Consider the following 26,461-nt stretch of genomic DNA (forward strand, 5'->3'; position numbering starts at 1 on the left):
CATAGTTAACATTGTTACAATACCATAGAATATAAAGGCTGATGAAATTATATATAGAACGTGGAAAAAGGAGTATAAGGCCTAACCACCCTCCCCTTGGTAAGTTGAGGTTAATTATATAAAGGAAGATCTTTGGGCTTTGTCAGCAGACCCCATACCTTAGCATAGTGGTTCCCACACTTTTTCAACCTGTGGCTCCCTTTATCGGCCGCTGTTCTCGGCTCCCCATTATGTCATTTTTTTAGGGCTCGGCCTACGTCACCACTGCGTAAGCAGTGGGGCGGAGCTTCGAGCCGTATTGTTTTGGGGCTCAGATTAGTGTAGCAAAAATTCTTCAGTCCGCGAGATTGTCGGTAGTTATTTCTGGTATCTGCATTGTAATTGGTCCTCGCTGTGCCGTCTTTCTAGTATCCTTAACGCAATAGGCCATGTGTAATTTTCGTTTGCCAGTCCCTGCATTTTCTGTGCGGTTATGCGCACGGCAGTCCATTAATTTAAATTAGGAGCTGTCAGGGAGCCGCTGTAATGGAATCCAGATGGTCTGGACACGTTTCTGCAGTGCGTTTGCCGGGCGCGCGTTCGTCTGCATCTTCACACAGACTATTTGCATATGTATTATATTACACTAGTTTGCAAGGAAGTTGCTCTCATCTCCGTTCCCACGTGCTTTCTAATGCAGTCTCGGAATAGCACAAAGCAACTATCAGTCACCTATTGCGTGAAAGCATTTTGAACTTTTCCTGCAACATGATATGCAATAAAGTACACGGTCTTTTTCTCTCCACGTCGGATACATGATATTACATGATGCTAATTCACAGGCATGCGAATTGTCTGGCCGCTTTGTAAAGCACAGCGGCCGCTTTGTGTTACAGGTTTTTTCTCAGCCATGATGACATCTAAAACATAGAAAATATGCTATGGCTGAACTTTATGCAAAAGGGCGGGAACAATGGACGTGTTTGTACATAAATAGCAACTCGGGTTCTCAAGTTGCCGTGCATTGCACGCAGTCTCACTGGTGTTAAAAACGCGCCCCGCTCCTCCATTATTTTCCTCAGAAAGTGCTCTTTTTGAAAAGTCATAAGGCTACTTCCTTTCGACCTGCTTTCCCATCGTCTCCTCTTTGTCGGCGGTGTCACTTGTAAAGAATCGCTCGCCTCACAATACCAAGTTCAAAAGAAGGGGAGACAGCCTCTGTTCCTCAGCGTATAATTGACGAACACCCCCACTGCTGCCGCCATTCTCCCCATAGAGATAGAGATATTATTAATGCCGCAGATCTGCTAATTTTAGTTGAAGGGGGCAGCATGGATTTTTGGAATGCGTTCAAAGAGAATTTCATACACATCAAACTGGGAATTCTGGGACCAATCCCCAAACTTTTTTTTTGCTTACGTGTGCGAATCTTCCTTTCCCATTCTGTGGTCGTGAACACAATAGATTTGGAGGGACATTGTGAGAAGTTTATAGTTATTTTTCAGCATATAAGTATGTACTTGCATGATTTCAGGGAAAATGCATACAGAGTCAGGCCAGAGATTATTAAAACAAACTCACAAATACAAAGAGGATGCAGTGTTGAAGTAAAAATGGATGCTTTTTTGGATGCAGATTGTGAGTGCAGAGTGAAGATTGTGAGTGCAGAGTGAAGATTGTGAGTGCAGAGTGAAGATTGTGAGTGCAGAGTGAAGATTGTGAGTGCAGAGTGCAGAGTGCACATTGTGTTAGTGTGCAGGTGAGTAGTGTGTAACTATGCAGGGTGACATTGGGAGTGTGCAGGTGAGTAGTGCGTGACTATGCAGGGTGACATTGGGAGTGTGCAGGTGAGTAGTACGTGACTATGCAGGGTGACATTGGGAGTGTGCAGGTGAGTAGTGTGTGACTATGCAGGGTGACATTGGGAGTGTGCAGGTGAGTAGTGTGTGAATGTGTAGGGGCCGTGTGTGAGTGTGCAGAAAACACCACATACACCACACACACATACACCACACACATACACACCACACACACATACACCACACACATACACACACAAACCACACACCTCACTCTCAACACCACACACTCGTCACCACTCACCACCACACACTCCCCCCCCCCCCCCCCCGGCTCACCCCCACAGACTTAACCCCACACTCTCACCACTACACAGAAAACACACACAACAACACACCCACCTGTCAATGAATGCTTTCACCAGGCACAAACACCAACAACCATCAATGTACGTTTTCACCAAAAACAAACATGACCATGCATCAGTGTCGCTAAACACTCACGCACACAACAAACAATGTCAGTGCAACTTTCACTAAACACACACACACACACCAACAGCTGACAGTGCACCAGCCACTCTTTCAATTGGCACAATCATCAACAGCTGTCAGTGCACCCTTTCACCAACCACATGCATTACCATCCAGCTCTGTACGCTTGACAGCCACACTCACTAACAGCTCTTACTGCACGCTACCACCAGTCATACACACCTCAGGCCACCACTACACGCTTCCACCAAACACAAACACCAACATCCATCACTGCACAATTCCTACAGGCACACACATCCACCACACATCAATGCACACACCAATTGATAACGCATCCACCAAATATTATTGTACCTATCGCACTATGCTGCACTTTACCTTTTAAATATATTGCGTTAAAGTGCAGCAGGCCACCATTGATAACATTCCAATCTAACACACATATCTCCAACACAAACCACATGTTTCCACTCCAAAACACATGCCTAAAACACATTGCCATTTACAATGCCATTATCTCTAACTCAAACAAACCCGAGCCCTAATGCATTCCTAACGCTTGTTGTTTTTGGCGGGATGTAAGCCCGGCCTCTGGAGTACTTCCATTTTTCTCCTCTTTTGTCCGGTGGTTGGTTGCTTGCTTACCAAGACATCCAATGGTTGTTCAAAAAACACCAGGGGGTTGTGCATCACAGACAGACTGTGCTAAAGTGGCATGTACAGAAAAACCCCAGCAGTAAATAAACAAGCATTAGGGTTGCCACCTGACCAGTTTTCTACCAGCACCACCGGTAGTTTCAAGTCCCAGCTGGTCCAAAAATAAGCAACTCCACCCAAAGCTGGTATTTTTATAGCCCTTATGATCTGTACATGCTTCAAACAGCAAATATAATTTGAGATCTCTTTTAAATGTATTCTAGAGCTGTGTTAAGTGACTAATAATTGAAGTAAGCACCTTCATCAAAGTGCTGCTGTCTGTTGAGTCCTGTAGCTGACACTGGAGCAGGCTTTGGTCATGAACATTCCTAGTATGAACAGTGGGACCATCAGTTCTGTGAACTCCCCTCCAAACGGACTCGTGCTGATTCGTGAGTCGCACGTGTAACCGTATTGTTCGAGGCATGTGGGCTGCTGAATTCATATCTGTGCATAGATCGCCGCCTAGTGTTGGGTCCGGATGATTGCACATTGTTGTCCTGGAAGAGTCTTCGAAGTATCACGAGATAGGTGGCTCCTCCCCTGGACTACAGTGCGCAAGGGCATCCACTCCATCCTCAGATTTTTTTCCTCCATTGGGTTCGGATGTATATTTGTTAACTCAAGTTCGTAATCAATAAAAAAACTTTCTTTTTGGCCAAAAGGCCTTTAGTTATCGTCGGTATTGTCTTTGCGATCGGTGCCCAGTACTTGTTTCAGCTCTGTCCCCGAGCCGGACGTCAAGAGGAGCCGCCTGGCTTTTCGGCACTGAAGGCCCGGTCGACGCCAGAGGCCTTATCAACGATCCATCATGGTACGGAGCCCGTTCAAGAGATGTCCCGTTTGCAACTCCAAGTATCCTCACATCGATGTCCACCCGGTGTGCAACAAGTGCCTGTCTCCGGATCGCGATGAAGCCAACTGTATGGCTTGTTCTCGGTTCCGCTCCAAGAAGACTATTCGCCTTCGACGCGCAGCGCGGAAGGAGGCCCAGCAGACAGCACCTGACCCGGTGAACATTTTCGATGCCGAGGATGATGAGGGAGTCGAGCAGGAAGTTCAAGAGAACCTGTCTGATCCTGCATCGGAGATCGACTCCAGTTACGACGCAGATGTGGAAATGGTCGATACTGAAGACGACGTCGTCGACGATGAGGCATTTGGGGCCGTGGAAGATAGCTCAAGCGAGGAGCTAGGCTCAGCCGTTAGTACGGGCGCCGCAACCAAAACACTTGATAAGGCTCAGGTCGAGGGATCGCCACATGGCCTTACCCAAGAATGTACGCTTGGTTCTACAGCCTTGCCTCAAGGCCCGGCTACGGACATTTCCAACGAGCCATCGGTTGACCGATCGAAATCGAAACCAGAAGCATCAGTGTCTACAAAACCGAAAGCACTGGAAACAAAATCGAAACCGAAAGTGGGTATTACTTTGGTCGTAAACAAGAGTGTTATCGACCCGGGGAGGTCGCTAAAGGGTGTCGAGCCGAAGATCGGGGCACCAAAGAAACTGGTCAAGGACGTCGACCTGAAGAAGTCGGCGCCGAAGGCCTTCGACACAAACAAAGGACTCAAAACTCAGAAAGTTCTCGATCCTAAACGTCGACTCGACAAGGCTAAGAGCAGTATAGACCTCGAGTCTACGACTGGCAGTGGCTCGAAGGAACCCGTCGAGTCAACACAGCCATCCGCCTCTTTTTCGAAGCAGGTGTCGGACTCGCTGAAACGCATTAAAGAGAAGGCTACTACTGTCGGGCCGAAGGCTACTCCACCCCCGAAGCCGGTCAGTAAACCTCCAAAGTCGTCGGCAACCATCCAGTTCACACTGCCGCCGAAAGTGGTACCTAAGGCGTTCGCCCCTAAGACTAGCGTCGAAGCGACCAAGAAGGTGTCCATGGGGCCGAAGCCTACAACTACGGAAGTAGCCACCAAGCATTGACGGCCTCCGCAGGAAGATCAGTCGAGGCAATTAATTGACGCTGAGACGGCTAGACTTTCCATTTTCAAGCGAAAGATCGCCCCAGAACAGCCTATGAAGTCATATAAAATTCCATTAAAGAAAAAGAGGGATTCTGCTACGTCACCTCTTCTTTTTGAACCTATACCACCACATGGACAAGACACTGCTCCTATCTCACCCACATACTCAGATGTGGAGGTAGGGGATGGTGACAATGAGGATTACAGTTATCCTGTAGGATCTGATCCAGAAGATCACACTGAACCCTGGACAGACGCTGCTGACCCAGGGGATCCACAAACTGCCCCAGACAGTCATGTCTATGCTATTAAAACCTCTCCTACAGAAGACACGGCTGCGTCTAATGCACTTATTGAGAGGGCAGCAAAAAATCATGATGTCCAGCTCCATGCTGACTCTATTGAAGAGGATTTTTTGTTTGACACCTTCTCAACCTTGGAGAGAACTGTCAAGACTCTACCCATGCTGAAAGGTGTCCTGAAACATGCTGGAGACATTTTTAAGGAGACCACAAGGGCAAGGGTAATAAACCCCAGAATTGAGAAGAAATACAAACCGGCACCTGTGGACCCTACGTATATCAAAGGACAGGTGCAGTTGGACTCTCTAGTTGTTTCCAATGCCCGTAAAAGGGCGAACTCGCAAACAACGGGTGATGCTCCTCCCCCTGACAAGGAATCTAAAGTGCTGGAAGCATCAGGGAAGAGAGTGGCAGCTCAAGCGGCCAATATCTGGCGAATCTCCAACACACAGGCACTCTTAGCCAGATAAGACAGGGCTCATTATGATACACTTGAGACCCTGTTACAACACTTGCCAGATGAGTATAAGGAGGCAGCAGAGATGCTAATACAAGAAGGGAAACTTATATCAAACGCGTCTATTAAGTGTGCGCTAGACGCAGCAGACACTGCAGCCAGGGCAATTAATACAAGTGTGATGTTACGGCGACATGCCTGGCTGAGAATCTCCGGCTTCAAGCCCGAGATACAAACTACCATACTCAATCAGCCTGTTAACCCTGATCACTTATTTGGCACAGAGGTGGACACCACCTTGGTAAAAATTAAAAGGACACAGAGACTGCAAAGTCTCTGGGGGCTCTACAGTCGCAGCAGTTCAGGGGTGGTTCTTTTCCTCGCTCCAACAATAGAGGAACTTCCAGAGGCCAGCTGTCCCAGCATACACAATACAGTAAAGGAGGCACGCAGACCACCTACAACAAACACAGTAGGGGTGAATATCGTGGAAACAGCACCAAGGGCAGAGGTTGTGGAAACAGCTCCCGATCCTCCGCCACTAACAGTGACGTCTTGTCACTGCCCCCCGACCATACCACACCGGTCGGGGGGAGACTACAACAGTTCCTGCCGGTCTGGAAAACCATCACTACAGACAGGTGGGTGAGGCAGCTTATCCAGAACGGCTATTGTCCACTCCACCCAACATACCCCCAAGACACCGTCCTATGTCCACAGAGCAATTACAATTATTGCAGCAGGAGGTAGTCAGCATGCTGCAAAAAGGAGCCATAGAGCTCGTGCCTGTGGAAGAAAAAGGTACATGGGTGTACTCGCTGTACTTCTTGATCCCAAAAAAGGATGGGTCATTCAGACCCATACTGGACCTCAGGCCCCTAAACCAGTACATTCTATCCAAACACTTTCACATGCTCACATTACAGCAGGTTCTACCGTTACTCAGTCAGGGAGATTTCCTCAACACTAGAACTGAAGGATGCATAGTTCCATATACCGCTACACCCGTCACACAGAAAATACCTCAGGTTTACCATTCAGGATCAGCATTATCAGTTCAAGGTCCTCCCTTTCCGAGTGACGACAGTGCCCAGGGTGTTTACCAAGTGCCTGGCGACAGTGGCTGCACACCTACGGAGACAGAACGCTCACGTCTACCCTTATCTTGACGACTGGCTTATCCAGGCAAAGTCGGCCCAGCAATGTGCCGCCCACATGTCCCACACCATTCACCTTCTTCACGATCTGGGGTTTTCACTGAATTATCCAAAGTCCCACCTTCAGCCCGCCCACGTACGGCAGTATCTGGGCGCGACAATAGATACTCTGGCAGCCAAAGCACATCCAAATTCAGTGAGGATCAACAGCATGCAATTGCTGATACAAAAATTCAAACCACAACACTCGCTTCCAGCACGAGTGTTCATGCAGTTGATAGGCATGATGGCCTCCTGCATCTTCATAGCCCTGCACGCGAGACTCCGCATGCGTCCGCTTCAGGAGTGCTTAGCACGTCAGTGGAATCAGGCTCACGGACAGTTGAAAGACCTAGTGTTGGTGACCGGTCGCGCATACAACTCTCTGCATTGGTGGAATCCACAAAACCTTTGCAGGGGCGACCGTTCCAAGAGCCTGTGCCACAAATTATACTGACAACGGACGCATCTCTCCAGGGATGGGGAGCTCATGTACTCCACTACACAGTGCAGGGACTATGGACAGCACAGCAGAGGAAGATGCACATCAACCTTCTGGAACTGATGGCTATCTTCATGGCGATGAAAGCATTCAAGGTACATTTGTGCAACAAGGTTGTGTTGATCCGGACGGACAACATGACAGCCATGTACTACATACAGAAGCAGGGAGGTACACACTCTCCACAGTTGTCTCATCTGGCTCAGAGCATGTGGAAGTGGGCCATTCAGAGGAACATCTTCCTCATGGCGGAACACCTCCCAGGCAAGGACAATCAGATGGCGGACCTGCTCAGCAGGTACAGCCACCAGATGCACGAGTGGGAGATACATCCATCAGTACTCCGACCGTACTTCCAGCAGTGGGGTCATCCAGAGATAGACCTGTTCGCCACAAGGGAAAACGCAAAATGCCAAAGCTTTGCCGCCAGGTTCCCACACCCACAGTCGCAGGGAAATGCCATATGGATGAACTGGTCAGGCATATTTGCGTACGCTTTTCCCTCAGCACCACTGATACCGCTGGTGGCACGCAAGCCGAAGCAACACTCGATGACTCTCATCCTGGTTGCTCCAACGTGGGCACGCCAACCATGGTAGACCACGTTTCTAGAACTCTCCGTGGTACCGCATCAAAGGCTGCACCTCACACCCAGGCTTTTGACACAGAGCCATGGCGACCTTCAGCATCCACATCCGCAACAGCTCAACCTGGCGATCTGGCTCCTGAGGTCTTAGAATTTGGCTACCTCAACCTGCCTCCTGACTGTATGGCTATCAAAAGGGAGGCAAGAAAGCCCACCACTCGAGTATGTTATGCGGGAAAATGGAAGCGGTTTGTCATTTATTGTGCCAACAACAACATTAATCCGCTAGATGCATCTACTCACAACATTATTTGTTATCCGTTACATCTATACAAATGCAATCTGGCCTATGCTTCCATTCGTATACATTTGTCCCCAATAGCAGCTTATCTCCAAAACAGGCAGCAGCTCTCACTTTTCAGAGTGCCTGCCATCAAAGCCTTTCTGGAAGGACTCAAAAGAGTTATTCCTCCCAGACACCCACCAGCACCTGTATGGAACCTAAATGTGATCCTCACCAGGCTGATGGGTCCACCTTTTGAGCCTCTACACTCATGCAAGATTCAATTCTTGACGTGGAAAGTGGCTTTCCTAATAGCAATCACATCGCTACGACGAGTTAGTGAACTTCAGGCACTAACTATCCAGTAGCCATTCCTACAGATTCACTCCAACCGGGTGGTACTCCGCACTAACCCTAAGTTTCTGCCTAAAGTGGTTTCACAGTTCCATATGAATCAGACTATAGAACTGCCAGTGTTCTTTCAGAATGCTGAGTCAGTGGCAGCGAGAATGCTCCACACACTAGACGTCAAAAGAGCTCTGATGTACTACATAGATAGGACAAAAGATTTTAGGAAAACAAAACAACTGTTTGTTGCCTTTTCGCCACAACACAAAGGCACCCCCATTCCAAAGCAGGTATAGCCAGGTGGATCGTTAAGTGCATACAGATTTGCTATCAAAAGGCTAAGCGCACTGTAACGGTTCCCCCAAGAGCCCACTCAATGCGAAAGTTGGGAGCCTCCATGGCTTTCCTTGGAAACATTCCTTTAGAAGAAATATGTAGAGCAGCCACATGGTCTACCATACACACGTTTACAAAACACTACTGCGTAGATGTGCACTCCAAAGAGCAGGCAGCTGTAGGGCAGGCTGTTCTAAAAACACTTTTTCAGACTGCTGCAGCTGGCACGGGCGGCCGCCGCTAATGGAGGGACTGCTATATATTCTATGCACAGATATGAATTCAGCAGCCCACATGCCTCGAACCGAATATGCTACTTACCAGTATGCATCTGTTCTTGGCATGGAGGGCTGCTGACATTCATATCGCCCGCCCTCCTCCCCGGCGCCTGTAGCAGCTGCAGCACTCAGAATTACTCTTAGCATGGCCATCACTTACGGTATTACACTCCATCTTTGCCACAATGGCGAAAAACAATCTGGGGATGGAGAGGATGCCCATGCGCACTGTAGTCCAGGGGAGGAGCCACCTATCTCGTGATACTTCGAAGACTCTTCCAGGACAACAATGTGCAATCATCCGGACCCAACACTAGGCGGCGATCTATGCACAGATATGAATGTCAGCAGCCCTCCATGCCAAGAACAGATGCATTCTGGCAAGTAGCATATTCGTTAGTATAGATGAGTAGGTGTTTATGCGCACACGTGTTCTACCACGTTCCAAACGTTTTACAGAGTGATGAATATTTGAAAGAGTGAGGAGGGAGCGTAAGAAGGTTGTTTTAATTTTTGAAGATAAGCCAACTGACGATGCAGCATTTTGTTTGTATTGGCAGGAAAAGTTACAACTCACACAACTTAGTTATCCAGTCATCTCAAACACCCCCATACAATCACAAACTCTCACAGCTGAGCGTTATAAAACCCCAATGGTTTTGGTGAGGAAAATATCTCTAACTTCTCAGCCATGCCAGTTCAAGGCTTCTCAAGCGCTCTTAGCTTCCAAGTGCAACAGAGAAGTAACTGCAAGGGCTTGGAAATGTTACCCAGATATCTTGAATAAGAATAGTTTTCACGTGCAAATAAACAGTGCACATGGGATGCACCTCCCTATCTGCTACACACCACCATAATTTTTGTTTATTTTATTGTTGAGCGGATTACTAGATCCAGACGATAGAAAATAGGCACTATTTTCTGAGAGCAGGGAGGTAATTAATATTTAGTTGTGCGTTGTTTTTTTCTTGGCAGAAATTGGCAGGTAATTGTAAATGTAAATGTGTGTGTGTCTTGTAAAGCGCACTGCTACCCGGAGGCGTCCTGGCGCTATAGACCGCTGGGGAACCCGTCCAGGCTTTCCCTGTGAGATGTTCCCTCCTGGGTATCTCCAAGGTGAAACCAGGCATCCCCGACGTTTGTGGGGGGCCGTGATGGAGATGAGGCAAGCTAATGCCCAGAGTTGCCGAGTGTGAACCCTGGTTAGAGTAGGCACCAAGGCGAGAATTACCCTGGTCCAGTGCTCGGTTTCAAAGGGGGGAGGAGGGGACTGCATGCCATGAACCTGAATAAACCACACTGCGCTCAGTGATCTGCAAATCAGCAGCACACATGAATAGGATATTATCATGTATATTCAGTGGAAGGTTTCATTAGAATTTTCAACTGTGCCCCTCTTCCAAGGGCTCTTTCCTTGCATTCAACATTCTTTGCCCGCAAGTCACATTTGCTAACTGGATGTCTTCCGATACACACAAAGGACACGTTTTGGGAGTGAAGGGGCGATGAAAACAATAGCTTTGCTGGTAAATATACAAAAGGTTTTAATCAAGACATTTACTCGGGCTGCAAGTGCACATTTCAGAAATGCAACTAAAGCTGAGGCGTATTTATAGAGAGCTTGCTATCTTTCACACGTCCCCCAGAAGTGCCCGACGCCCCTGGCAAGTTCTTGTGGCGCACCTGGGTGCCACGGCGCAAAGTTTGGGAACCGCTGCCTTAGAACCTAGATGGTAGCTTTACATCATAGGAACAGCATATCTCTTCTCCAAGGAAAGGCTTCCCTTCAAGTGTGTGTGAACAACATGCTACTCAGTAATAACAAAGCACGAGCTCTCTAGCATTGCAGCTTGGTTTAGCATGTTTTGGCTAGGTAATAGGGACTGACCAGAACAGAATAACAAGTGGCATGTTTTTCGATCTTGCACTTCGTGTTCAGACTAAACTCCAGGAACTGCAGAGAACGCAGAAAGCAGACCGTTCTCATGTGAAAGAGACAGAGTCTTGCAAAATAAAGTCATGTAGTAACATGCGCAAACGCAGCATCATGGCAGCAGAGCTCATGCTAACTTAGCAATGTTGAGAATGACCCTAAGGGCCCTGACCCAAAAAGTCTATTCGGCCAAAATTAAGATGTTGGATTTCTTAATAAATGGCTCCCCTTGTACCTAGGGCATAGGTACTAAGGAGGGTCCCCTAAGAGCTGCAGAATATATTGTGCCACTCTAATGGACCCAGCACCAAGCCCATGCAGACTGCCACTGCAGGTGGAGTGACATTGTGCTCTAAAAACTGGAAACACAACATGGCACACACCCTGTCCCTTCACACTGCATGTAAAGTTTGTAAGTCATCCCTACAGCAGGCCTAACAGCCCTATGGCAGGGTTCTTTATATTACATTTGAGGACATATCTTCAGGAGCAGGTATGACCCTGTGCTGGGCCGTTCAATTACTCACGATACAAGTGATAAGGGTACGTACTGGGCACTGGTCAAAACGAGGTTGCCAGCGAAGTAATGGCTTCACTGAAACCTACGGTGTTTGGAATCGAACACCTCATATTATTAAACCCACACATATTCTATTGATGGATTTATTAACACATGCACCCAGAGAGTACCTAAGAAGTACCCCCAGAAAAACTACCAACCTGTAGTGTGTTGGTTGACTGGTCCTGTCGAGCTTTCCACCGCAGATGCATGTCTGACCTACTTAATACTCTGTAAATCCCCTAAATAAAGTATTTATGTGGCACTGATGCCAGGACTTCAGATTCATCTGACACAAAGAAGGAGTAAACAAAGAAGATTGCTGATTTGAGAAAAGAGGAGATGATGGACTTGGCGCCAACCCTACCAGCCTGTCTGTGTACCCCATCCTTGTGGAGAAACAGACTCATCCCGCTGCTGTGTGGACTCCAAAGAAACCAGGAGGGCTGCCAGTGCTTCGCAAATCGCCAAAGAACTCCCTTAAAGGAGAGGAGCTACTCCCCTTCAGCCACCAAAGAAGCAAGGTCTAGTTCACCGTCCTGACACTCAGCGGAACTGCCGACTCTGCAGCTGCCTAGGAAGAGGTCGCTATGCTCCCACAGTCAGATCCGTTCTCCCTCAAGTGTGGGGACACTTTGACGTACCGGAGATGCACAGCAACAAAACCCGGTTCACCAGACCCCAGCAACCAAGGCTTGTTGTGTCTAGCCTGGGACAGGAATCCTGACTAAAACCGACCTGCACGTCGGGGACTTCAGGGACAGTGGGTCCCATATCGAGAGTGGTCCAGCTGTCCGGTTTGCCTCTCTTCTGCAGAACCAAGACAAAGAGAGAGCTTTTGACTGCCGCCCACAACACCTTAAAGTACTTCTGCACCCATGCCCCACGGCCTGAGTCTGAGTGAGGTGATGTTGCCAACGGGGTCCCAAGACCCTCAAAGGCCGAGCCCACCTTTGGCTTGCCTAGACTGGCCTCCCAATCACTGGCCACAACCTATTTCTATTGGCCCCTTTGACTGCGAGTGTCTCCTACAGCACAGACCCGGCGACTAAAGGCAGCACTGCTCCCGAGCCCTGCAGCCCGAGGAGAAGGGGACCAACTGTGTTAAATATGCCTGAGCATCTCCAGGACCAAACCCACTTGTGGGTTTAACCGGACTTGCCTTACAATCACAGCTTGCAGCCACTTTCTATATGGACCCTTCCCATTAAAGTGAATGGAGCACCTGACGCCAAAACAATCCTCTGCATCCAGACACCCCAAAGCCTCCTGAAGTGACCTCTTGGTGTAGCCTTGCCCCATAGTCACCTTAAGTTGATGGGAAGGGTTTGAAACTGGATGTATGTCGATACTTCGCATACCATTACTTCGCATGATTTTAGTGCAATGTTTTTTACTTAGCAAAACCATTACTTTGCAAGTTTTAACTGCGCATGCATTTATAAAGCAAATGGTTATAAATGTACTATGGTTTATGCTAATTTATAGCATTGCACCAAAATCATGCTTACACTACACTACCTTAAACTACCTAACCATCACTATACTACCCTAAACCCTAATACACTACCTCTTACACGACCTTCCCCCCTTCCTTGACCCTACACTCTAACACTACACTTCACGACCCCCCCCGACACTACACAAACACCACACCACTACCCTAAACCCTAAAAAATTACCCCCTGCATGACCCTCACCCTTCCCCCAGTCCCCTCTTTACACTACCCTGCACAACACCCTAATACGACCCTAAACCCTAAAACTCTACCCCCTGCACAATCCTTCCCCGACCCCTAGTCCTGTCCCTACACCCAAATACTATCCTGCACAACACCCAGACACTACCCTTAACACTACCCTACTCTACACTAATACCACACCACACCACAACTCTAAACCCCAAAACACTACCCCCTGCACGCCCCGGCCCCAACCCCCAGTCCATTACCTACACTGAAAAACTACCCTGCACAACACCCCAACACTACCCTAAAGTACAATAACACCACAACACTACCCTAAATCCCAAAACGCTACCCCCTCAACAACCCTGCCCCTACCCCCAGTCCGTTCCTTACTCCCAAACACTACCCTTCAAGAACCCCTACACTACCCTACACCCAAATACACTACTCTACACCTACACAACCGTACACACAGCCCCACTTACCTCTCTACTCATGGATCACCTTCCACTGCTCTTGCATCTTCAGAGTCGTACTACGTTATTTAGAAATAGAAGCATCTTCAAATAAAAACAAAGATGTGGATATCCTGCTAAGTAACGGTCATTAGCAGTAAAACAATGCGAAGTTATGGTTTCTGCGTACTAACAATGCGAACTAAAGACAATGCGAAGTAGTGGCCATGTAGAAAAGGTCAACATCCTTTGAAACCTGTAAAAATTCATAACTCGAAAATTATGTACCTTATTCTGATGATCTTGCTATCTATATTCATATAGAAATCTGTGCAGTTTTTATAAATTTGTGTAGTATTTCTTTGTGTGTCTCATTGCCTTCGTATGTGCAATAAATGCTTAGCACTACCCTCTCATAGGCATAACTGCTCGTCCACCCAATCACAAAAGAGAGCATTTGGGTTGTCATTTGTTCCTCTGTCCGCCAACTGGCGTCTTCCTACACAGTGTACTTCATTTTGGTCCATTATATAAAGAGCCAGCCTTCTATAGGAATCCGTACTACAAGTAACTAACATTTTCTTATATCAAATTCTTTAAAAACCATGTTTCATTATTTTGAAAGAGTGATGAGATGTATGACAATTTTCAAAGTTTTGTAGGTACATCTTTAAGGGAGCTTGGCATGCTCTGGTTCTGCTGAGCATAAGAATGTTCCTAATATCTCAGTTATCCCTTTTTCTTTAGGTGAATCCCAGCGATAGGTATCATCTTATGCCTATAATTACTCCAGCATACCCACAGCAGAACTCTACCTACAATGTGTCAGTTTCTACACGGATGGTCATGGTTGAGGAGTTTAAGCAAGGTAAATATGCATTTTATAGCAGAAGTACTATGCAGTTTAAGATTGCTTCCTGCCTTTGCTGGCCTTTGTAAATTAGTAAAAAAAAATTATTAGCTATTTGATATTTATTTTGAGTAGTTTGTGAAGTCAGGCTGGTCTAAAATCCCATTAGTCCGAAGACTTGCATAACATTGTTACAAGTTTGGGAGCTGCTATTTTTAAATTGTCTTGCCAATTTTGTGCACATCCCAGTCCCCTCTCCACCATTCTTGGCCCTTTTGAGACCGTTATAAAAGCAATTTTTTGGCATAACAAAATGACTATCTGTGGAGAGGATTTTTTTCATGACCTGTACCTGAAATTTGTTTTAATAATCTGCACCGAGTTCTGTATATACCCTTCATTTGCACTGTACCTGTTCAAGAGCTGAGGATTTGTTGACATGTCTCTTCATACACTTTGTATCTAAACTTTTCAAAACCTTGCTCTTTTATCACCGTAATGGCATCCAGGTTCTGCCACTTACTCAAAAGCCATGATCTGGTCTATATGATCTTAACCACTTAATAGCTTATTGAGGGAATTAGTTAATGTACATGCCTTCAAGTAAGTGACAGGAGAGACTTGGTACACATGTGTCTCTGAAAATAGACAGAATTGGGCAGACGCCAGTTCCTTAGGAAAGCAAGCAACATTTCATATGGATAACGAAATACAGGATTAGTAGGCATACAAAAGGCGCACATTTAATGTGTTTTGATATTATTTTGGACATATTCTTTGGCATGGAGAAAGGTGACTATTTGTGGTTCGTCCTGTTTGGAATATCTTATTGATGCCAGGTACTAGAGTTGTCTTAAGTGTGTGACCAGGTTTCCATGCCTACTAAAAGTGGCAGGTTTTGCATGAGGTAATTACCGTACGGGCAAAAGCAGGGGGTGGGGTCTTTGAGTCATTACATGGAAACGATGACTGACATTTGTAATACATTTGGAATTAGGTAACTTAGTTGAAAGGGAAAGCGTAGAGACTTCAATGTAAAAAAGGGTTCTAACACGCAAAGTGTATTCTTCATTAGTTTTAAAAAAAAATATTTGAGCTGTTGAAAAATCCAGCAGCATGTCGCGGTGCAGACTGTCATGCCTTTGGCTCGCTATTGTTGCGCCTGCTATGCAGAGCTGCCTGATTTTTTTTTTTTACAGCACATCTATGCAAGGTTTGCTGATCAACTACACTGCTGAGATGCTCTGTGCAATAAGCTAGTGAGAGAAATTTCGAGGTTCCATTAAATGTAAAAAATAAAATATGGAAACAAGTGAGAAAGAGAATTTCTGACAGAGTGAGTAGAAAAGTTTTAAATAAAGTATATACACCATAAAAGGGCATATTGTTTCAAGCGCTTAGTGTGACAGGCTTTTTGTCACACAGGAGACTGGTCAACTTCCACAGTTGGGAACCTATTATTGTCCCTCCTAATATGTTGTTCCTTTCTTTGTTATTGTTCAAAAGGTTTGAGAACTTAATTTGTCTGTCCTGTATCTTGCATATGGGTATTGCACCAGTTACATGGGGTGGTTGAAGGCATCCTAACTCAGTCTTTCAATTTCCAGGTAAAGTCATTAGTAAGCTTGACCCTGTTGCTAGGTGTTTAGAGAGAAGTTGCCCACAAGATCTCGCATGTCCCTATTCAACTGTTTGATTCAGTTTGACTTGCTGAGGTGCCAAGTTCTTTCTGTGGTATGTCCTCTTCTACTGCACCTAGGTTTCATCACTTTTGCTTAATTTTGATTGCTGGCGACACCACTGACTCTCTGTTCCAAGTGGCGCAATGAAGTGGTAAATTTGAGGTTCAGTCAATTCAACGAAGAAGTAGCACCTTTGTTTATGGAATAAACGAAACCCTCGTAAGGGCAAAGTCTGGTCGCAACATCGAGTAAGTTTGCAGGTTTTCGACAGTGGTGGCAGCGTGAGTACGGCGCCACTTGGAAGAGAGAGTCAGTGGTGTCAGCAGTTTCATAAATATAATTGCTGCCCTGATGAAGTCTAAATGCATAAACTGCTAATATTAGACGAAACACGTGTTGGCTAGCAATCATAAAAAAGCTGCAATGAATATTAAAGAAGAAGACTGACACCTACTTTTGGAATTTGATACTTTATTTGACAGATGTTTTGTATACAATTTGATTTTGCTCTGGATATATTGTATTTATTCTGTTGATGGGGTTTTATTGCATTACTTATGACGATAGATAGACGTCAGTTTTATCCCTGGTAGCAGTCCTAATAAGTTCTACTTGTTACTGTTGACAATAGAGCGCGAGCATATAACCTTCTATCTATTGGTTTTCACTGTGACATCGAAAGGAGGATTGGGTTAAAAAACAAGACCACGCTGAACATTAGAGAATTGTCCTGTCCATGCTGCCACAGTCAAAAATGAAGCAGAAACATAATACATGCCCCCAAGACTATAGGAGTGTTTGAAGAAGGGGTCTGTTTTTTTTAAATCCATAAAAAAATGGGCAAAATAACCAGGAATAATTTGTTACTACTGAGGACTCTGACAACTGCGGCCCACAGACCGATGTTGTGCATTGATTAATTTCAACCCAGTAAACTGTCATATTGTTGCCTAACCACATTTAAAGAACCCTCTTCATGCAGAGACTAAATGTAAGAAGCCCACAGTTCTGTTTTACCAAGCAATTTGTAAAAGAATTCACTTATTTCAGATTCCTAAAAAATCAATGTCCTAAACTATCAAATTATCCAGATTCACATGCAAACATTCCTACAGGCCGAGGCTTCTAGTTTGGTTAGGGCGTAAAAAAGATGATTAGACCAACCACGAGTACTGGAGCATTGAAGGACCCATGATAGATGGTTAAATTAAGAGGAAGCAGCCTTTGAACTTTGGAGGCTATCTTCCCCTTCCTTATGAAACCTCAGGATGGTGTGTTATTCAACAGGTAGCTGCACAGCAAGTAGTCACCATGTAGGTTTTTGAGGAAGAAGAATGTTTTCAAGCAGAGACAAGGACACACAGATTGCACCAATCAATATCTCCTCACGCTAAAAAACTGTTCTTAGATTTACCACTGAGAATCTCAATAACCTCGAGCCATCATTTTTCTGAGGCCGATAAGAAGTCCCTTTCAGTGCGGGAATCAAATATGTAGTTGATAGTTCTGACAATCCTTTTGTCAGATCAACACCGCAGTTTTACTGAGATGCCATGCATAGCGGTCAGTCTCTAAGTTTCAATCTCAAGTCCAGCAGCATCCCTTTAGTGTTGAATTCACTGGAAAGCATCTCCTTGCCCAGAGAGTAGATTTAATATTTAATTTTTTTTTTTAAAAGGGCGCAGAGACCAGTAAATCATGGAGGCTTTTCATTAGCAGGCAAGTAATCCGAGGCTGTCATTTCAGACACCCTCAAGAAGACAGCCACTAGAGGAAACGTCTAGTTTCTTCAAAGCCCAAGGGGAAGCAGTGGCCATTTATGCATCTGACCCAGAGCCAGATGTAGAGGTTCCCAATCAAGAGAAGGTCTTTGACAACTAACATTGGCACTCCATAGCTACTCTTGATCACACTCCACCAGTCATGGGTGGATGAAAGTTATTTTGATTCCAGTGGAAGAAAATTATTTTTATTCCAGTGGAAGAAAATAATCTCTAACCAATGGCTTCTGGCACCTGTCACTTCTAGAAGAGATGCTTGCACTCTTAAAAGTGGTAATAGATGACGTTTCTCTGTTTGAGTATTTTCAGTGTTTAATGTGTAAAAGAACAAATGACTGTGATTAAAGATCTGCTCAGAAGCCTGCGGCCGTTACTATTACATGTTAGTGAGCTGAATGCTCATCAACTACCTGATGCTTCTTGCCCCTTTATCACACTCTTGCTGTTTCTGCTTTGACCATTTGTGACTTTTTTTCAGTCTTAGTCCTCCCCGTCCTTTCTCTTTTGTGAGTTTTCCCTCTTTTATTCTCTTGGTAAATGTCTGATGAGGCACACTTAAGTGCCAGTGAGCCTAGCCAACTCATATTATGCCCGTGTATTTTTTTTATTCTTACATATACAAAACAAAGACTGAAGGCTCTGGCCAATCCTAGACTAACAACTCTTAAACATGGATATCAAGCTAATCCACTGCAGAATAATGTTCCAATCAAAAGTCCTTCCACTTCAGTAGTATGACTTCAGGCCACCTTTGATCTCAGTAATTTAGTCATTCCTAATTCCATGCCCCATTGCATACAGTTTACCACCAGTACGTTAGGTATGTGCCAGCTCTAAAGAAGCTCTGCCATTTGGTGTCAAGTCTCCACCCACAGTGTTTACTAAGTGTCTTGGAGTAGTGGCAGCACACGCTTGATGGTATTATCTCAAGCAGTTCTGATCTGGTGGTCGAAAGTCATGCCTGTGGTCTGGACAGACCATAGGGCAATTATGTTTAAACTATCCCCACGGCAAACGCCCTCATGCACATAGCACCGGCAGTGATTCAGTACTGATCATGGAACAAAATTGACCATCTGAAATGAAACAATCTCCTGAGTCCCACCCTTTAATTAACAACAGTATTGATCAAGCATCTGCCAGTTATGCTGCCTGGATAGATGCTACAGTTTCTCAATTAGCTCCCCTAAAAACTAGACTAAACCATAGGGTGCAACCCTCAGCACCCTGATACTCCCAGGAGCATAGAGAATTCAGGAAGAAATGCAGGTGTCGAGAACAGCTGTGGAGGCTAAACTACAGCCCGGAGGAAGCAACTAAATATAAAACCCTCATAAAAATACAAAATACAAATTGGTCTAACTGAAAGGAAATTTTTCACAGAAAAAAAACCAAAGCAGCCAGTTCAACCAAAGAGCTCTTCAGTACAGTGAAGTCGCTATCTAATTTCTGCAATAAATACAGTTACTCTTGATCAACAACGGTGTGATAAAATTGCCAATTTCTTTAGCACCAAAGTAAATATTATTTTCTCTGAATTCACGAAAACAGTGAAGAATAATGAATTGCCCTCAGTGATATAGAAGGTCAAGGAAACCAACACTACTAAATCTAGTTAAAACCAGACTACAATTACCTCCTTCTCCTCATTTCCCGGAGAAAAGGTAGTAACTAGTATAGATTTCTTCAGATCCATCCTGCTGCTGGTTCTTCACCATGTGTCTAAGACCATTTCAGTTAATCTTACGACGCTTCTTTACAGGATTCTTATTTCTGGACAGTTTCCTGGAAAAAAGCATCTACATTATCTCTTTTGAAGGAACCTTCACTCAACCCCCCTTGAAATCAAGAACTATAGACCAATAACACGTCTCCCTCTACCAGTGAAGATTCTTCAAAAGGCTGTGAACCAGGAGATCATGACCTTCCTTGAAACAACTAACCTTCTTGATCCATCACTGCTTGGGTTTAGATCTAACCACTGTACAGAATCCGCTCTTGTAGCAGCCACAGAGGAAATCTGGGCCATTGTAGATGGAGGTGGAAAGGCAGCCCTGATCTTGCTGGACCTTTCAGCTGCTTTCGCCACGGTTGACCACTTCATTCTCATCCGCCATCTTCAAAGTGTTAAAGATCTCCCCGACTTGTTTTTTAGCTTCATGCTTGACAGGATACTGCCTTTGTGCAGTAGGTTGGTGTTTTAACTGAATTTTATGGTGAGGAGAATCCTCATCCCATCCTACATGATTTTTATATAATGCAGGAGCTTGGGCCACTGCCCATTTTCTATCAAGTGTGTATTTTTTTAGGTCTCGCGACCTATCGATGTGCGCAAGCGCATCGAGCGGAGCGAGAATTCAAGTGGCGAAAACATCGTTGTGGTTTTAGTGGTTTCCCACCCAAACTATCTCTACCTAGTTCTTCATAGGATTTTTCAATTATTCTGACAAGTTCAAAAGGTTGTTCTGCTATGTCTGTTTCTTTCAATTTTTGGCAGATCGCCACAGATGCTGCTCCTAATTGAACTAATTGTCGATATGATTTTGTTAATTCTTGTAGTTGAACTAAAAGTTCTCGGTCTGACATTTTTTCAATGACGGGATGTGGTGTATAGCTGGCTAGAACCGGCCATGTGGCTCCTGGTCTACCTAGTGGACCGAGCCTGGTAATGTGATTTTGATGTTTTAGGGCGCCATTAAACCAGAGCTGGTGCTCTTGGTATGTTAGTGGAATTTCAACGTCCTCAAAAGGGGCGTATTCCTCTGGAGATTCCTCTATTTTGTAGTAGTGGAACTCGCGTGTCACAGCATGTGCTGCTGGAAAATGTATCCGGGAATAGAATACCTCTGTCTGCCGATATTCATGGGCCTCTACCACAAATATGACCGTACCACCTCTTGATGATACTCCATTTTTTATAAGTTTCAAAGTTATTGTTTTTCTTATATTGACCGGGATGATTATAGCATTCTGGTCATCATTTTGGAGACTTGTGTCTTCCGCTAAGAGTTGAGCTGCTAATTTAGCTCTCTCCCTTTCTTCCTCACTATCTGACATTTTCTCACTGACAGAAAGTTTGCAGAGTATGTTTTGAGGAAACAAAGATTAGGTGCACAATATTTTGAACACTGTATCCTTCAACGTTGACTAAACCAAAAACTAATACATAGGATTCTCATCCTACTAAGTTCTGGCGGATATTGACCTTTTACCCACTCCAGACGTCTATTGGAGTTTTTACGGGAAAAGGTGTGTGTGTGAAAAGCACTTCTGAGTTACTCATGTATCTAGCGTTAGATTATCGCCTTACCAAACTTTGGGCGCCATGTAGTGTAGTTCCTATATTCCCAATAGGCTCTGCGCATTGGAATAACATAAACGGTAGTTTAGACGTAGGACTGAGGTCATCTAGGTCTCTACTGAATATGTTAGACTTAATTAGGTATGCCAGCTAGCTAAGAGGTCACTAGAAACTTTCTCGAGTGAACAGGAAGGAGTTAACTTTCCTGAATGTACAAGAAGGGATTAGTGTCTGACAACCGCATAAACATGACAACTTTGCTCCCCCTAGAATAAGGAGTATATCTCCAGAGTCGTGTGAAAACAATAGACGGCTATTTCACTCAATCATGCATGCTTAGTTTCACCAGGAGTGCAGAGAAATAGAGTGACGGGCGTTTTCAATAAAAGTGGTTATTTATTGAGCAGTCTTCTTTCTCATGCAAGAGAAATGAATTGCCACAATTGCAATACTTATCATGAAGTAAAGTGCGTACAGTAAAAGTAGTATTATGAAATAATACTGTAAAAGCATTTATATGGTTTCTGAGCCATAAGATACTTAAAATGGATAAAATATATACATCGTTAAAATCATTAACTAAACGTGCTCAACTGGTGCTTCTAAGATACGCCTATTCCGGTGTACCTAACCTAAGCCTAGTACGTGGGAAGGAGTAAGTGAGCTGCAGTTTAAGTTAAGTTATTTTTGACAAGAATCTGAATCAAGAATTCTCTAAGGATCTAATCAGCTCTGTACCTTGGTTACAGAATTAAGGAGGTCTTGTATCTCTTTCTCAGGACTCGATCTCCCAGCAACCCGCAAGGGTGACTGGAAACACTGGAGCTGGATTTCTCGGCAGGAGAAAAGACAGTGTCTCTCTAAGTGCGTCAATGGGAGGGTCGGCTTCCTTCGGCACTCTCATCAGCTGGGCTTCGGGTAAGTAGACAGCCGATCTGCTCCAAACCACCGTGTGTTTGCTTAAGGCAGATGCTGGTATATTTATACCTGGAAGGTGCCGAGTTTGAAGTAAGGTTGCACATAAGACGTCACTAAGAACTTGCAGTTCTTTCAGGACTCCAGGAGTTCTAGGACAAATCAAAACAGAAGCAGGGGGAATTCCCGGGCTGCTGGAGGCTTGGTTTGTTTAAAGAACGCGTTGCACTGTCTAGGAGTCTATGGGAGTAGCCTTGCCGTATTTGGACTGCATTGGCTATGACTAAATATGGTTATGAATCTTATGCCTTTATAAGGATATGATTTGTTATAACCGCATAAGGGCATGAATCGGGAATATTTAAATAGGGTCCTAGATACGTTTACAACATTGCCATCAAGGGTACTGTTCTAAAACTGTTCCGCTCCGTCCTTTCTGATTGGGAACAGGTGGTTACCTCTGACCCTTTTACTCTTCCATGTGTAGTCACTCAGTGATCCTCGCTAAGTCCTACCCTCTTCAATGTTTATTTCATTCCTCTGGTTAAATGTATTCATTTATATGGCTTCTCCATATTCGCTTAAGCCAACAACACTCCAATAGTGGTTTTGATTTCTTCCGATCCAGGAAAAGTTGCATTTTACTTTAATAGCTTTATGGGCAGTATTGCTGGCTGGATGCAAATGAACTGTTTAAAGGTAAAACTCTGAAAAAACAGGATTTGCTGCGTGGCAACAATGCCTCCTATTTGAATACAACATGGTGACCCCCCCAATCTTGGGCGTCTTCCACTGCCTGTCCAGAAAGCAAGAAACTTGGGGGTCATTTTTGACGCCAAACTAGCCTTTATTTACCATGCAATTCAGGTAATGTCTTCTCGTTTCCTCACTTTAAGTGTACCGAAAAAAAATTCTTCCCTTCCTCCCAATGGAGTTAAGATAAACTGTTACCATAGCCCTAGTAGATTTCAAATTAGACTACTGTAATGCCATACATGTAGGCTCACAAAATCGCTTCCATAATAAGCTGCAAACTCATTAGAATGCAACAGCTCTGGTGCTGATAAATGTTCCTAAAAATTTTTTCAGGTTCCCAAACTCTAAGAGACTTGTCCTGGCTACCAATCAGGGCACACATTAATTTTACAGCCCTATGCTGGGCTCACCAAGCCCTGCACCAGGTTGGGCCGCTCTTACAAGATTTTAAGTGGTACTTACCTTAACGCACCCTGTGGTGTAGTGCAGCCAGACTAATAAGAACTCCTAGAAGCAAAAAAGTACATTTGGGTGGAATACGTTTCTCCCATGTTGCATCTGAATTGTGTGACTCCATGCCTTATATTTCCGTACGCAACCTAATCTTCAGGAAACTACTAAAAATATGTTTTTCTGCTCCGAAGTCTAATCACACTTGTTCTGCCTCACGTACGACTTGTATGTGATACAATTTGGGATTTGTGTTCTCTATAAACCTATTAACATAACATAGCATGGGCTCGTGTTTCCCTACCAGGAATCGTGGTTGGTGATGTGAATTTGTTCTCTTCTGTAACTTTTTTCACTCAACCCACTGCATGAATATGTAAGATATATTCTGCAATAATAACTGTGCTTCTAAAAGTCAGATTTGACTTAAATGTCTATACTAGCACTTCCTTCTTACTTACAAAACTAACCACATAATGTCCACATTATAGTGTCTTTATTAAAACTTTCATGGAGGGCTAGAAGAGAATGAATTCACCTAGAATTCTTCATGCACCAACTTGGAAATTTAAAATGCGTCTTTACACTCTTTATGGGTCGGCCTTGAGAACAGGAGCATACTGATATCATACAACACCTCACGTGAAAAGTGCTCCTTCATGGGGTAATCCCATCACTATATAGAGAGAAGTGAGTTGCATGTTATTTCCGGAAAGTGCCCTTACATCATAGTGCATAAAGAAAGAGTATTTGTAGTCGGTCACTTTCTTGCAAATGTTTTACTTTTCACACCGGCCAAACCATAGTTGCCCATCTTACACAGTCTTCAAAATGTGCAGAGGTAATTTTACACTGTAGATAGGAGCGAGCTTAGCCTGTCTTCACAGGACATAATTGCTTAGGAAAACTAAACTTCAACTTCATAGCAAATGTGCCTTTTTTATATACATACTCCTGCCATCTAGTGATAAGCAAGGATATTTGCATATTTTCCTTCAAAGAAGCTTCTTTACTGAGATCTCTCATGACTCCTCCCTTAGCCCACAATGCACCAGGGCAAACTTAGCCACAGATTTCTTTCTGTGATTTAGTTTGAATGTTCAAGATACGGCATTGCAAACTGTGCCCCAGAAACTGAAGAACCTCTTATGTCCATCGATGACTAAATGAGATTCTGCTTCAATCTGACTTGATGCAGCTTCTTTTATGGAATGTAGGACATATTGAGAATGTCGGTTGGGAGATGGTGTTATGGAGAAAACCGCCTTCCAATTTTGTCCTAAATGCAAGTAAGTCCTGTAGTTCAACCAGCATCAGGTCTGTAACCTCTGCCTGCCTCCAAAGCACAGAAAGTCAAATGCTCGGTGTGTAAGACTTTCAGCTTCAAAAAGGCTGATCATTTTATGACATGAACACCACTGGACCGACCACAAGATACAGAACCATCCGAAACACCAGACCTATTTAGACCAGAGAATATCAAGGGTGCCAAGCAATAAGAGGTTGTCTATTCAGTTATCCATGTATCACACTTAGGAGTGAGAAGCTTTGAATGAAAGCCTCCCAAATATAGTATAGTCAAAACAATCTTGGAGAATTCACCTTAACCTCTACACTGTCTCTGCTATAGGAGATGGTTAGTGAGATCTTGTCATTCTTAGATATTTTTATAGGATCTTCACCCATAGATCCCACCATTGGAATGCTTCAACATTGGATCCTACCCTACTGCACCTGGTGTGAGTGGGTGGGTCCGACACACTATGTAGCGGAGCACTTTTCTAAGAGGGATTGTAACAATTAAAATTGCCTTCTGGATTCTTTTGTCTGTTATTTTTAAATCTGATGTCACGAGGCAAGGTTAAAAAAAGAGTGATGTGACTGGGTATAATGGCCCGAAACATCAAATTTGGGTCGACATGTTTTAGCCCCTCTGTGCCTCTAAGGTTCAACAGTCTTTCTTTAGGACCCAGACCAATCTAATCCCTATTTTTGTTTTGGTTGGTATTTCCTACTTTCTAGTCTCTTATTAATGTGACCCTATCACACATTCCCAGTCTCATCACTCTGCTTTTAACAGATAAAAAAACAAACGAACTGATTCATAACAAGAGCGACAAATTCTGTATAACTTATTCAAAAGGCACTGGATGTATTAATTAGCTCTTGATGGATTTGCTGACGCGTTTCAAGTTCGGGCCATAAATCCCCAAACTATCATCAGGGCTCTGTTAGTCATCTGTTTAGGATGTAAAAGATTCACTAGTTTTAATAACAACCTATTTGCCTCTTCTCTAAGGTAACACCGTTTGGATATAATGTGCATGTACCTGTATCTTCCTAAATGAGTGATCACTGGTAACTTCTAATGATTAACGCACCCCTTTCTTCAGGTTTCAGGTGGGGCACCTCTTTTTGTCAAAAGATCTAAGAATGAACAGCATATTGTCCGCTATTATGGGAAATGCTTAGAACACGCTAAAAAGAGCTAATTAGAATGATTAGCGAAATTCATACCTCCGTCTACACTGACTTGCGCTGCACAGGGGGGCGGAGGAATTTCTGTGTTTGGTTCACTTTACTCCTATTTAAACAAAAACACGTAGCGTGCTTTTAGCAGCCTTGCATATATCAGGTATTGTTGTATTTTATTTATTCCCTATATGGCAAGCATACCTGTCGTGTAATCCTTATACTGATACAGCGGGGCTGCGTCATTCGTTCACGGCAACCTCGTTCACCTATTTAAAAAATGTACTTGTCAGGACGAACATTTTTTATGACACATCTCGTATCCTTATTTACAAGTGGCGAAGGAATCCCTACCTGTTCGGTTATAAAACAAATTGAA

The 26,461-nt window shown here is 44.4% G+C and overlaps 1 protein-coding gene across 1 annotated transcript in view; it reads left to right on the top strand.

Annotated features, from left to right (window-relative positions):
- PAPOLA (poly(A) polymerase alpha) overlaps positions 1-26,461 on the top strand; it is an 829,479-nt gene that overhangs the window by 209,495 nt on the left and 593,523 nt on the right. Inside the window, exon 11 of the mRNA XM_086937747.1 lies at positions 14,623-14,743. Within this exon, the coding sequence (XP_086793873.1) occupies positions 14,623-14,743 (121 nt within the window). The remainder of the gene's footprint in view (positions 1-14,622; positions 14,744-26,461) is intronic.

Source organism: Lissotriton vulgaris, chromosome 9 (genome assembly GCF_964263255.1).
Source record: "Lissotriton vulgaris chromosome 9, aLisVul1.2, whole genome shotgun sequence".
Taxonomy (NCBI): Eukaryota; Metazoa; Chordata; class Amphibia; order Caudata; family Salamandridae; genus Lissotriton; species Lissotriton vulgaris.